The sequence below is a fragment of the Arctopsyche grandis genome, chromosome 3 (assembly GCF_051622035.1).
Source record: "Arctopsyche grandis isolate Sample6627 chromosome 3, ASM5162203v2, whole genome shotgun sequence".
Lineage (NCBI taxonomy): Eukaryota > Metazoa > Arthropoda > Insecta > Trichoptera > Hydropsychidae > Arctopsyche > Arctopsyche grandis.
The window spans coordinates 14,011,685-14,026,691 of NC_135357.1; the positions used below are offsets into that span (position 1 = coordinate 14,011,685).

The window sequence follows — 15,007 nt, forward strand, 5'->3', positions numbered from 1 at the left end:
TTATGATTTGAAGTATATTTTGACAAACAGTAAATAGTCAAACAATCAGTTAACAATAATATACATTTTACTTACCAAATATTACAGGTCTTATATAAATATTCACGATTCATTTTTTAAACTACACACAAAATATAAAAAAATTAAATCAAAGATTTCAATGCACTCTTATTTTATTTGTTTTGTTTTGCAATATAAACAACAATTTTATAAAATAAATGAAAAATACCTTTTTGTACTTTTAAAACCAATTCTTGTCGATGTTGCACGCTTGAATCTTCAATGATGAAATTATATATACAGTTAGTAATGCGTCATTTTCACAAAAAATTATTTCTAATATTTTAATAATTCACTAATATGAACACTATGGGGTTAATTAAATAACTTACTAAAATAATTAAATAGTTAATTTGTTTTGGTATGCTTCAAAACGAATTTTTGTGTTGTATTCGCGAACTGATGTCGGAGTGCGACTGCTGGTCGACCAATTTTCCACCGCATTTCCCGGGTTTTCCGGGAGGCGGGGCTTGCTGTGTCGAAGGGGTGGAACGGCGAGATTACTGGGCGTGTTTTCTCTTTCTACCGACCAATCATTATATAAATTTTCAGGGCGGATTCTGATTCGCTGAAGCATTCGATTCCTACAATTTTCCACTCAACGATTTGTTTGTTTTTCCAACGCTCATATATAATATGTAAATCTTCTTACCCAACGTTGAAATGACTTATTGATACGCACAAAATTAATTTAGGCACCCGAACTACATATGAAGTACATATAGAGCTTTTAAGAACTATACAGATTTGATTATTTTATATTGGTACGTTTGGATTTTCATTCTAGGAAAACTCATAACGCTTATAAAAAAAAATTGATTATAATTATATATAATAGAGTGAATTTACAATTTGTGACTTTGTACTCGCTTTTTATATAGGAAAATTTCAAGTCAACGTTTGAATGGTTAAATTGTACATGTGCATATTTGTATGTACATATGTACATACGAAGATATTATTAAAATAGTGCAGTTATAAAATGAATTGTTTTATGGTTACAAATTAATATTCTTTGTGTTGATTTGATAATACATATGTGTAAATACACTACCTTTTCGATATATTATATGTAACTATTTGTATTTATTTAGGTTCAGATGTATATGTACATCATAAAAAATCGCTTTGAATTCGCAAGGGACTGACTGGCTTATCTATTATGTACATACGTAAAAGAGTGTGGATGTACATATGATGGTAATGGGTAGAATATCCCTTGGGATTTTTTTATATGTACAATGAAGTGATTCTCCTATTGCTATTCGATGAAACAATAATATAATATATTGGATTTCAAAGGCAAAATATGTAGAATATTATATAATAAAATGGAAAATAAAACAAATGTTTCTCACAAGCAGGGGATTTATTTTTTTTCATACATAAATACTGTATGTTATGCATACAATATACATACATACACACATATGATTATATAATAAAAATTACTATGCATATATTATAGAATAAATATTCAATTTAATCACTTAAAGTAAATAGTCAATTTCAACATCAACAAATGAAACTGACCAATTTTATAATAATAAAAATAGAATTTAGACATACATATATTAGAATATATATCAATAATATATAATATCAGTAGCGTATTCCGTCAGGAGGGGGGAATGTCCTTTCAAAATCAAATAAATAAAAATAATAATAAAAAAACACTAAAAGTTCTATCAAAAAATAAAAAACGACTGAAATAATTCTTATGTTTGAACAATCCTTGAATAATATTTTATAACCACTCAATGAATTTTATTTAATTTGCAGAAAAATGTCGAAAAGGATATTATGGATTTATCAAACTTTCGATGCTTTCTTGTGTTGAATTATCCTCTGTTGGTAATTCAGGCGATTTCATAACTTTTGATTTATTTTTTTTCTTTTCTTTCTTGTCTCTTTTCTTATCTTTCTTTTGTTTTTTGGCTTTTTTCTTTTCGTCTTCATCTAAATTTTGTATCTTTAAAAGTTTTTTGTACATTTTCATGAGTACTTTAGCATCCGTGAGCATAGTTTTCTCATCTACGATGGGTTCAACTACAGGATTAACATACTTTGTTGATGCAGATAATTTCTCATATTGACTAACAGAACCTTCAATTTCTTCTAATTCATTCTTATTTTCTATAACTATATTTTCAACTTTATTTTCAAGAGATATTTCCTCAACTTTATCTGGGTTTATACATATATTTTTAATTTGTTCGTTTTCTAATTTCTTTTTCAAATCCTTGTTTTTTTTCCTTAAAGCATTGCATAGGTTTGAAGTCGCTAACACACGTTGAACTTTATCGCTTTTTAACCAACGGGTTTTCCAAGAAACTCCCTCAGGAATTTCTTCCTTCGAATTACTTGGCTCCTCTACAATTTCCAAATTAATATTAGAATCACCAATTATATTTAAATTCTCTCGGTCTATTTCATAATCAATTTTTCTACTCAATTCTTCAATTTCTTCTCTAGTAGGTTCTTTGGACAAACCAACAGAAACTTCACCTTCAGAATCATCTGATATTTCAAGAATACAATCTGCATATTCTTCATTTTCATTTTGTCTCACTATATTCGTATTACTTTTAGCAGAGGTTGCTTCATCGATTTTGGTTTGATCATTGATATTTTCAGTAACTAATATTGGTTCCGGAACATTCTTTTTTGAGGTTATAGTCTCAATAGATTCTTCTTCTACATTATCGCTTTTATCGGTCGATACATTAGTACATTCCTTCGGAATTTCTTCAGTGATTACTTTTGGAGTTTGTATTTTATCATCAGAATTAGGGTTGCTCATGTCATCATTACCATCTTCAGATATGTGGTCGTCTGAAATGCACAGAATTTCATGGTTTTCATCTGCAATTTCTATACCGCATTCACTTTCAGTTTTATTTATAAAGTCATCATCTTGGCTCTTAGTGGATTTTGGGTTATGATCTGAATCATTGTCAGTAACAGGAACTTTGGCGGATTCAACAGACAAATTTGTTCCTTGTTCTTTTTCAGAGACTTCTTCCGAATGATTCAATTTTTTATGTTTTTTCTTAATATTTCTTGATTTTTTTCTTTTAATTCCAATACTTTTAGTAGGTGGTGCTTCTAAAGTAAAATTAATTGAATTTTCATTACTGTCACTAGAATTTTTTATATCAGAGGTTAAGTTTACTGGAACAGCATTTCCATCGTTGACTTCATGTGAAATTTCTACTTCCGTATCAATTAAGTCTGATTTGTCTATTATCTTTGAGATGTCGATAACATATGCATCTCTGTTAGTATTTTCTATAGATGTTGAATTTTCATCAATGAGTTCAGCAGAACAATCTTCTATTTCTTTTTCAGTACTTAAGTTAATATCTATATCTTCAGATTCGAAAAATTTTGGAGAGTGAAAACCTTCTAACAGATCCATTTTTTCACTATCAGAGAGTTCAAGAGTAATTTCGTCTTCCTCGCTTTCTTTTCTTTCACGTAAAATTGGTTGCTTTTTATTTGCTTTATTATAACTGCTCATTATTTTGTCAAATAATGCCTGATCTTTTTTGACACTTTCTTTATTCAATGAGTTTTTATTTTTATCTATACTCTTGTCAGAGTTAGCAGATTTGTTATATTTACCTTTAAGAGTACTGTCATGTTGATCAGGCTTTGAAGCGGAATTGCTGATATTGACTGTATTACTGGAATTTGTTTTGGATGATTCGAGTTTATCTTTACTACCATTTTTATCAAATGAATTAGATTTCTCAGGAGCGTTTCCTTTAGGAAGTGACATAGATAAGACTGATTTAATATTTGAATCAATGTCGGCTCCGCTAGTTACAGTTTTGGAGTTATTTGTGACAGACACCAGCAAATTCGTTCTATTCAATTTTATTTTTCTTGATTTAGATTGACTTTCATTATTTTGAAGAGGATAATTAGGATTGACTTTAATTAGTGGTGAGAGGCTACTTTGACCAGATTTAGTTTGATTTTGGATCGATGAATTGGCTTTTCTTTGATCACCTGAAATAAACCATACATATTGCAACATAAAATATTAAAAATAATATAAATATTTATGTACATACATTTTAATATTTTATACACATATTGCATATAAAAATTACTACTATGTTTTTTAGTTCGATTATCAGATGTATTACCTTTGTCTTCATCTGAAGAACTTTGAATTTCAACGATTTCGGGTGGTTCTTCTTTAATAACCACTTCATCTTCATCACTCTCTGATGAATCTGGTGCACTATCATTTTCCTCATCTTTGTTGGAAGGATCTAAATTGAATATACATACATGCATGTAGTGTTGGGATTAAACGAAAGGCTGATGTATGGGCTATGGCTGTGAAAGGGTATGTTACGACCGATCGTAGAGGGGGGATGAAAAAGTGGCATAGGGCGCGAAAGGACCGCTATTTTACAGTTAGTAGAAGTTAACCTTCCACTGGGGGCGGTTGGTCGTTAAACCACCGCGTGGTGTCGTTTTAATAAACAACATGACTGAAAACGCACGTGTTTGATCTTCAATTCCACCGCCACATCCCATCGTGGTCCTGAATAGCGTCATCTATTCAGGAATTCCACCCACAATTGGGGGCTCGTCCGGGATTAGGCGGCAGTTTGAAGACCACGTGCTACAATGTATCGGAGGAGGAGGCCGACATCTGGTCGTAGGACGTCGAGAGGGGTTCGGGAGAGGGCGATAGAAGAGCCAGTCGCCAGCCGAGCCAAGCTGACTTTCCAAGACATGGAGGGCGCCGTCCCCATTTTCACCGGAAACGACGACTATCCGGTAGAAAAGTGGGTGGCGCAGATCGAAGAAGTCGCACACTCGGCAGGTTGGGGCAGCATGGAAAAGCTGCTGTTTGGGAAACGCCTGGTCAAGGGGGTGGCCGAGAGGTTCCTGCGCATACAAGATGGGGTCTATTCGTGGGAGAAACTCAAAAGCGCATTACTGGAGGAGTTCGCTCGGATGGTGAGTGGGGCGTCAGTCCACAGGAGGCTGTCCAAGTCGCAGAAAACGTCAGAGGAATCGGTCAACGAGTACTTTTACCGGATGCGGGAGATCGCGAGCGTGGGTTCGATTGAGGATCGTGACCTCATGGAATATGTCATCGACGGGATCCCTGGCAGGTCTTCTATGAAGGGGATGCTGTATGGTGCCCGCAATTTGAAGGAGTTCAGGGACAAGTTGAGCGCCTTCGACGGGCTGGTGGAAAAGGTAAAGGCAGAAGAAGCAACCGTAGCCACAGCCAAAGCAGTGCCCGCACCCTCAACTGGAAGCGGCTGGAGACCCAAGGCGAGGACGCCGGCACTGATCGACACAGGCAGTGAAGACAAACTCGCCGGCGAGAACTTCGTACATCGATGCGGCATCATCACTAGTGAAAGTATTCCTGTGGTAAGAGACCAATGTAACAATTCCGGTGCCATTCGTAGAAAAGCTGCGGAAGGAGTAAGGAGGGCTGATTCGGACTTGAAGGATGGAGAGCAAGAAAAAATCAAAGTGGAACGCGATAAAACGTCAAAACCACGAGTTCCGATCGAGGTTAAGTTGGAACAGAGTCTGCGGAGGGAAAAAGAAGAACGGGCTTCACAAGAGATGTCTGCTCATGCAGAACCCAGCGATTCCTGTTCAAGCGAGGCTGATGGAACATCAAACATGTCACATGGTCAGATGGTGAGGACCCCCTTAGAGCCTCCAGCGTCGCCGTCTCGAGCTCATTTGGACTATTCTTCAGTGCGACCGAGCACAGAAAATCGATCATCAACCACAGATTCAATTAGGATAACGAATGATGAAAGTAAGCATCGCAAACCATGTGGAATAGATGTTTCCAATAATGAAGAGGACGGTGTAGACATGGATGATCGCGGTTTGGACCCGGGTGATCGAAGTGAGGACACGGGTAATGGAGGTGTAGACATGAGTGATCGAAGTGAGGACATGGGTAATGGAGGCGTGGACATGGGTGATGGAAGTATGGACGGTGATGGTTTGCATATTGGAAGGCTTTGGGACAACGGAGACATACCGTTTTCAAATAAAGATGAACCGCCCGATGGTCAATTCAGTAAAGGATCTCATGGTCATTCGAAGAATCCTAAAGATGAAGACGAAGAAAATGGGAAACATGAAGAAAAAGATATGGATAAATCACCAGAAGGAATAAGAGACCCAGTCAAAATTTCAACACCAAAGGACAATGTATTCACTTTCAAGCTCGGTCGTAGTCAGATTGATGTTACTTTAATGGAAAATAAAATAAGACCATGGATTAAGAAAGGAGTTTTTGGATATATCGGTGAACCAGGAACGATATTGGTCAACTTCATATGTGGCAAGATACCATATGGAAAGCTGTGGGGCGACGGGAGGTCCATCGCAGACAACATCATCGGACAGCCGCGTGGAATCGCGACTGGCATCGGATAGTGTTTAGGTTGTGCCAATTGAAGTGAAGTGTGTGTCAGTGAATTAGAGAATAAGTGGAGTACCCGGAGGGGTTTTAGTTAAGCCTTACTTGATATTTGATTATTGTTCTATTTTGTTAGTAGTTAAGATTTGAAATATTGTTAATGTTTTATTGATTATTCTAGTGTTTTCATGTTTTGGCGAGTGTTTGGTATGTTGAATAATGTTTTAATTTGGTTACATGCCTAGAAGAATATGAGATAATTGTATTGAAATGTAATTCTAGTGATGTTTTAAAATGTGATTTGTTTCCGATGTAAAGGTGTTAATTTTAATGCTATGTAATTCTTGTAATGATTTTAAAATGTGATTTGTTTCCGATGTGAAGGTGTTGATTTTAATGCTATGTATTTCTTGTAATGATTTTAAATTGCAATTGTGATGATTTATGTGTGACTTTAATTGTGATGATCTGTGTGTAACTTTTTTTGAAGATTGAATTGTATTGAAACGTGAAAAATTGATACGATACTGAAATAAGTTTGAGATTATTGTGGAGTATGTTGAAGACTACTGTGAAGTATGTCTGGGATTATTGAGAAGTATGTCTGAAAATTATGTGTAATATGATTGAGGAATGGCCCGGCAGGTGAGAGAAACCTGAGGGCAGGTTTGTGGTCAGGAAAGGCCGAGTTGTAGTGTTGGGATTAAACGAAAGGCTGATGTATGGGCTATGGCTGTGAAAGGGTATGTTACGACCGATCGTAGAGGGGGGATGAAAAAGTGGCATAGGGCGCGAAAGGACCGCTATTTTACAGTTAGTAGAAGTTAACCTTCCACTGGGGGCGGTTGGTCGTTAAACCACCGCGTGGTGTCGTTTTAATAAACAACATGACTGAAAACGCACGTGTTTGATCTTCAATTCCACCGCCACATCCCATCGTGGTCCTGAATAGCGTCATCTATTCAGGAATTCCACCCACATGCATATATTTATTTTGTGTAACATCATATATTTAATAATAATATTTGAAAGTTCGGGTCTGGCTCAATTAAGGGATCATTGGTTAAATTTTTAAAATATAGTTGAAATACATAGGACAACTGCTTGTAATAGTAATTACATATGTAAAAGAGTCAAACCTTTAATTTCAACAGCAGCTAATTGTGCTCTTATGGCTCGAGCTCTAGCTTGTAATTCAAGAAGTTCGAGTACAGTCATTCCTGTACCAGAAGCATCATCTGATTTCTGATTATCTTTTCCATCTTTTTTATTCTTTTTACCCTTAGGAGCATTGTCGTTTTCTAATATATCATCATTCATTTTGTTTTTCTTTTTAGCTTCTTTTTCCACCTTAGATTTTTTTTTAGGATGCTGAAGATGTAATGTAATGTAATGAAGATATGATGTAAGTTATACTATTACTAGTTCATTTATATTTTAATGTGGGAAATACTTAACCAAGTATAACAACATGTACCTTTTTCTTTGTTTTATGATCATGGGGTGACAGGATGTCATCTTCATCTGAAGAAATACTATCTAATGATATAGTTTCGAATGCATCAGCCGACGATTCTTCAGAACTATCTGTATTAGATGGGCATTCTAATCCTTCCAAAATTGAATGTAGTCTTTTTGAACTAATACCTAAAACCTATGTAGAAAACATAATTACAATGAAATACATACATGTTAGTAAAAAATATTCTGAAAGTGACAATATTCAAAAAATTTTGTGGGGTTATCCCAGATTTGAGTTTTTTGTCCCATATTGTAATAAATAAATATGTAATTTAATTATTCATGTGATAATTTATTAATTATTAGATTTTTTTCGACACATTCCGAGTTTCAACATTAAGCATCTGATCACTTAAAGTAAAAGGTAATAATCAATAAATACCTCATCTAGTAAAGCTTCTTGTAATCCGTCTAATTTTTGTCCACGAAGGTAATCTGGTGCCATCGCTAATAACTCTCTGTCTTTCAAAATTTTAAATATTTGACGCATCAATTCCACGCGATCTTTCACGTAAAATGTCAAATCTTTGTCGTCTGGATATGTTTGGATTTGTTTTCCGTCTGATTTTTCTACCTTAACTTTAATTGGTTTGTGTTTAGATGCTTTCGAATGTGAAGCCTTCATCGTTTATTAAATATAGTTAAAATTTTGTTATATTAAAAAAATGAGAAGGTTGACGTTTAGTATTATATGAGAAATGACATCGAACAATGCTGAACTTCTATAATTTAGATATGTATACAATGATATAAATATAAAATGAAGTGCAAATGATATGAAAAAAGCCGATCATTAGGTAAGGAAATGAATTCTGGGAATATTTCGAGGTTATAAATAGTATAAGAAAATCTGTATGTTAAATTCGCAGATAACGATAAAAGGCATCACATTTACTGTAGTTTATAGAATTTCTGATATATTTAAATGAAAAAAATCCAATCTACTACAGTGACTTTCTAAACCCGCCGCGACGCTACAGTAAAGTGACAGCAGCTAAGCTATTATTGTTTTATTAGACCAAAAGCAACCAAATACGGCCAGCATATTTTGACATAAATATGTAACATTATATGCGATACCTTTTGTGCACTCGATGATTATCCTGTTCACTATTAAAAATTGACCATCAATTGGCGTTTTTGTATCATTTTAATTCGTTGCTTGGTTGAGTTGAAAAAAAAAAACACTACATTTGTGGGACCCTACAACATGATCGAACCTGGGTTTCCATCTTGAGTTTTGGCACCAATACAAACACATCGGTAGATTCCACTTTACTACCCTCCCGCCCGTCATATTAAATAGCATGCCTTCAACGGTTCCACACAAAGCGATCTCGCACACGTCATTAAAATTTCGATTACGGAGCATCTGGAACTCGGAAGTTCCATCCATTGAGAGTATCAACGCGAACTCAAGTGCCAGATATTCCGTATTCTCGATTTTTGTGGCAACGATTGTCATATGCGCGGTCGCAATGTGCGAAATAGTCCGATTACCGTCTACGGTTCCCGGAAAGATGCACTGAATAGTAGCACAGTTTCGAGAAGTCCTAATTTTCATAGGCGCTCAAAAATAACTTACGCAATAGAATTTCACTAATAAAAAAGGTTAGCACCCTCGGATAACATACAGCTACCCCTTGAAACTTTTTTGTGGAATTCTATTGCGTTAGTTCTTGAGCATCTTTGGAAGTTTGGATGTCTCGAGAGTGCATCAACTCATCGTTTCACTCCTACCACCTCCCATACGTTTGTTAAGTTTTATTATTTTTTTCCAGCTAATTTTTACAGAAGTTTGTTTAGAATCAAAATAAAAGCATATCTGATATAAAGAATAATGTTATTTCATGTTTCAAATAACATGCTAGAAATAAAACGCATTTTTAGCGGTGGCCTGCATTCTATATACATATTGACAGAGTTTGGCCTCTTGCTTAACTCATATTCTATATTTTGTTAATCACATATTTTCATTAGATTAATAAAATCCTATGTGTTACTTTTGTAATTGTATGACAAGTTTTATAGTAAACAATTTTCAAGAAAACTAAATTTTTAAAAGAAAATATAGCCCTTTCAAAAAGAATAAAATTTTTGGACACCAATCTTTGTATGACGGGCTAGTCACCTAGTAGTTGAGTACATACGTACATACATTGTATGTAGTTGAAAGGAATCTGCGTATGTTTTCATTTGGCATGCGCGAAAAACGAGTTTGCGCAGATGAAATTTGAGCACAGCTTCACCTCATCTCACGCACGCCTCCTATTTTCATCTGCACGTTTCCGCCGATCCTAAATATTTACTATTTCATATTTTAGCATCGATTATTCAAGAAAATTCAAAACTCTTCAATCCGAAAGTACAATTTATTGGAATTAATCATTGTTCTATTTACATCAGCGAAAATTTAAACAGATCTTACCACACGTACGCATGGAAAATGCGAAAAAAGCAATTGCCGTACACATGTCAAATATCGTCGTAGGTAAGATGTTTTTTACTAAAATTTTATATAAAATATTTTTAAAATTAATATTTTATTATTATATTAATGTAGGTGTTATTAATTGATGTCAAAAACTAGTTCAACTTCTTCAGCAGCAATGCATCAGGAAAACATCGAATTCGATGAAACCTGACCAATGAGATACAATAGAAAATAATATTAGTTATGTGAAACCATTATTAGGCCTATCCTTACCCTTAGCTCTTCTCGTCCCTTTTTCACTTTATTCTATCCTGCAACACTATTCTTATCATCACTATCTATCTTGACATTTTATCAAATATTGTATTTTAACTGAGTTTCGATTTATCAACAAATAAAATAATCACTTGTTACAAATGTTGTACACCGTTTTGTTTTAAGTTTGCAGAATTAATGTCAATTAACAAATAAATTAAATTTATTCATATTTTATATATTTTTACGCAATGAATAGTTAAAAAAAAACATAGCATTTATAAAACAATGTAGTATATATTCCGTGGAAAAGTTATATATGTGAAATACTGAGTATACAACTTCTCCAATCTCAAATAATAAATGATTGAGATTCGCTGTTAACAATTTCACGCACAAATTATTTATAAGTTAGAATAGTTGTTGTTATTTGCAATGTATTAAGTATTGTAAGATTGTATTTGTCAATTAAAATTGTTTTATAAATATGAGGGAATTACGATTGGTGAACATGTACTGGATTGTGGGTTTGGTTGCGATGTTCACTATATTGTGTAAGTGTTATATTGTATTTGAATTTTATAATAGATAATTAATTAAATTTATTTTTATTTACATAATAAAAAATTCCATTGCAGGTCAATTGTCCTTGGGGGATGAAGAAGTTACATTTTCGAAAGAAAATGGTTTTCCATATTTCAATGATGCATCATGGAAAAATCTACAATTGTCGAGAATGATTAATGATGAAATGATAAAAATGCTTGACAAAGAAGAAATATTTGAGAAAATGCATGATTTATTTCAATATGATAAAAATAATAAAAAACGATTAAGTGACACGGAAAACATGGATCTAGGAGAATACTTGAATGAAAATAAAATTTTACAAGAAAGTGAAGTAAAAAGTTTAGATAATGAAAAAAACATTACAGATAAAGTGTACAGAGACACTTTTGCTGATAATATATTAGAAATTATTGATGCAAAAAGAAAGAAGAGAAATATCAAAGAAAATGATAAGAGTCGACAGCAAAAAGAAATTCGTGTTACGGGAGATACTATTCTTCACATAAGGAGTGAAATAAGTGATGTCATAAAATCTGAGACAGATTTATACGATATTTTGAATAAAAATGAAAGGCTGCCTCAAAAGAAAACGGCAGAGTCGTATGTTGATGGTATCATGATACATCCCAGCAAATTTGTATATGCACAAGAAGAAAAGGGATATTCCAGTGAAGCCAAAGCCGAAAATATTAAAAAGAAATATAATGAAACAAAACGAATAAATTCCAATGAATCTAATCCGCCTTTGGAAAATAGACGCAAAAATTCAGAAGTACCGGACGATTATGACGATTCTATTAAACGAAAATATGGCCAAGTATTGAAATCCAAAAGAGAGTTCAAATACAAAAGCGGAGATGAAAATATTCAATCTGATGCACCATATGCAAGACTATCGCAAGTTGAAGTCACCGATTCTGAGTTATTATCCGAGCTGAATGTTAAGCAAATGATTGAATGTTCTCTTCCCAGTGATGCATCAAAAATCGCTTGGTATAAGGATGGAGAGGTATTGTTTATATTTGAAAATATGAAGTGTTTGATTATTTATGTGATTAAGCATATATTTTCATAGGAGGTACTGATGCAAGGCCGTATGCAACTTGTTCGTGGAAAGCACATACTTATTGTTAGAGTGACCAGAGATGATGAAGGCCGGTGGATCTGTTCAGGACGAGATCAACATGGATCATTGTTAAGATCTGAGCCTATCAATCTAGTAGTTTTAGGTATTTTTTTTTTAATTAATACAACCCATTGATGCATAAAGAAACTATGTATACTTACAATTTTTTAATTTATAAAAACAGAACCACCTTCTCCACCATATTTAGAAGTATTTGGAAGAAGATTGGATCCAAGTAATTTATTCTTGCCAGTAAAAGAAGGCAGTGAATTAAAATTGTCGTGTAAATCCGAAGGTGGAAGACCGTTAGCCACACTACATTGGGATCCAGCTCCTTCAGAATTATACCTTATAGATGAACAGAACCAAGGTTGTAATCATTTTATATGCATAATTTAATACAATAATTAGGTGATGTAAAAATAACCGTTTTAATTTATTTTAAATTTTAAGAAATTGAAGGTGCATCGTCAAATGCTATATTAGTTGTAAGAAGAGATCATCACAATATTTCAATTTCTTGTGTGGCAGTGCACCCTGCTTTGGAAGACCCGATGATAGCTTCGACATTATTACATGTTCAATGTATGAAATTTTTTATTATTTAATGATAATTATTATTTCTAGGTAATAATACAATGTTGTTTCATACCTAGATGCACCGAGATTCAGTATAAGTAGAATTCCTGGATTTGGATTTCCTTTGGCAGAGGGATCTGCAGTGGCATTGAAATGTGAAGTTGATAGCAATCCTTCATCTTCACCACGCTGGCGAAAAGATGAGATGGATCCACCAGTAAGAAAAATTTACATTTTCCATAATCATTGTGAAAATACACATACAAATAAAATATTTCCAATTTAAAAAAGGTTCCACAAACTGACGACGGGTTTCTCAATTTTACATCTGTTTTGAGAGAACATTCTGGGTGGTACAAATGTACGGCTAATCACCCGCTGGGAAATTATTCATCAATTGGATATTTTCTTAACGTAAGGTGTAAGTAATCTAAATATTAATACGGTAAAAAGCATAAAAAAGGAAATTAAAAATATTTCATTGAATTGTAGATGAAATTGATGAAGTAACTAAATTGTCGACTGACATTCAACAATCAGCAACCAAAGAAAAAGTTGAAGTTGCATTGGGAGGGGCAGTTCAACTTCAATGTCCACCAGGTTTAATATTATACTTTACAGTATGAGCGATATATTTAGTGTTGACATGTTATCGAAATGGAGAATTTTATTTTTCAATATATATTAGGGGATTTTGTATCATTTCGTTGGAATAAAAGTTTGGTTTTTTATGAAGGTCGCATTAAATGTCACTAACTTAGCATTAGTCAATAAATTTGGGTATAAAATTTAACACTATGTATTTTGAAAATCGCTATTATTTTTATTACTAATAATTTTATATGTAGGCAAGAAGTCGATCAAATCATTCAAGTTGGAGTCGGAGTCGGTAAATTTTGAAATGACTTCATAGCCCTGGAAAAAAGCATGTTTAGGGATAAAATCGATAATTATGAAAAATTAAATTCTAAAATAAAGAGAATGTTTTCAACTCGCATCACTTCGTATATCATAATAAGACTAAATAAATAATGAATATGAAATTTTAGAAAGTTTTGGTTGTTGGGGACGGCCCGAATCAAGAATGGAAGTAGGGACACCTCCAGGTATTTCCAGAGAGCCACCATTAGCAACCAGAGGGATGTTATATCAAGAAGCCGATCAGTATAAATGTAAAGGTATAGCTAAACACGAAGCCGAGCGGTTGAAATTATTACGAGACGCCAACATGATTATACAAGGTACAAAAAAATAAATTATTGAATTATATAAGTTAAAGAAAGAGTAAAGACATAGTTAATTTATAGATGGTCCATCTGTGCGCCCGAATAACGAGACAATTATAGTGAAAGAAGGCGAATCTGTGTCACTACAAGTTGAAGTTTGTTCATCACCACCACCTACAAAGTTAATATGGTTAACCCCTGACAGGCTTTTACACATAGGATCATCATACGGAAATATTACAGCTTATAATATTACTGTAAGTGTATGTATCCAATAATTGAGAAGTTAAAATCACGCCTTTTTATTAACAGTAATGTAATTCATATAGGATTCATTGAGGCCGGAATGTGTTTGGGCTCGACTGACCGTTGAAGATACGAATATTATTCATACGGGAGAGTATTCCTTGGTGGCGAGAAGTATGTACGGCCTGAGCGAAGCTTTACTTCATCTCACAGTTCAACCGAATAATTCAGCAGCATCAGCTTCACTACCGAAAGAAACTATAGCTGCTGCCGCCTCAAAATTTTATTTCCAACTTAATGTCTTACCGATGTTGTTTTTCTTGTTGTACTTTTGAATGTATTATATGTATCGAATTGTGATGAATGTTAAAATGTAATAATCATTAAACTATTACGAATAAGCGTTTAAATTATTCCTGTTTTGTAAACAAAAGTAAACGAATTTGTTTAATTATCTGTAATATGATAACAATTATTGGTATAATGTATTAAAGTTTACGCCGTCCTAAAATTTGTTTTATTTTTCGATGTAAGGCAAGTGGTCTAATGGTTAACGACAC

General features: G+C 33.7%; 2 protein-coding genes across 4 annotated transcripts; one reads left to right on the forward strand and one right to left on the reverse strand.

Moving 5' to 3' along the window:
• Nucleotides 1–1,674: 1,674 nt before the first annotated feature.
• On the reverse strand, nucleotides 1,675–9,051 carry LOC143909388 (uncharacterized). Of its 3 annotated transcripts, XM_077427347.1 has the most exons (6): nucleotides 8,907–8,997; nucleotides 8,394–8,590; nucleotides 7,968–8,144; nucleotides 7,630–7,861; nucleotides 4,218–4,346; nucleotides 1,675–4,077 (listed from the first exon to the last, which is right to left on the reverse strand). In XM_077427347.1, the coding sequence occupies exons 2-6, from the start codon at nucleotides 8,499–8,501 to the stop codon at nucleotides 1,862–1,864; spliced, it is 2,862 nt and encodes a 953-aa protein (XP_077283473.1). In that variant the 5' UTR covers nucleotides 8,502–8,590; nucleotides 8,907–8,997; the 3' UTR covers nucleotides 1,675–1,861. The 3 variants fall into 3 exon arrangements, with proteins under 3 accessions (XP_077283473.1, XP_077283471.1, XP_077283470.1); XM_077427345.1 differs by having other exon boundaries at nucleotides 4,218–4,331; nucleotides 8,394–9,051; XM_077427344.1 differs by having other exon boundaries at nucleotides 8,394–9,051.
• A 1,089-nt stretch (nucleotides 9,052–10,140) lies between these two features.
• On the forward strand, nucleotides 10,141–14,954 carry LOC143908931 (kin of IRRE-like protein 3). Its single transcript, XM_077426790.1, has 12 exons — nucleotides 10,141–10,502; nucleotides 10,575–11,254; nucleotides 11,339–12,279; nucleotides 12,346–12,499; nucleotides 12,581–12,766; nucleotides 12,850–12,981; nucleotides 13,053–13,192; nucleotides 13,267–13,396; nucleotides 13,468–13,575; nucleotides 14,025–14,216; nucleotides 14,283–14,458; nucleotides 14,531–14,954. Exons 2-12 carry the CDS (start codon nucleotides 11,188–11,190, stop codon nucleotides 14,780–14,782), a joined length of 2,478 nt encoding a protein of 825 aa, XP_077282916.1. The 5' UTR covers nucleotides 10,141–10,502; nucleotides 10,575–11,187; the 3' UTR covers nucleotides 14,783–14,954.
• Nucleotides 14,955–15,007: the final 53 nt, after the last annotated feature.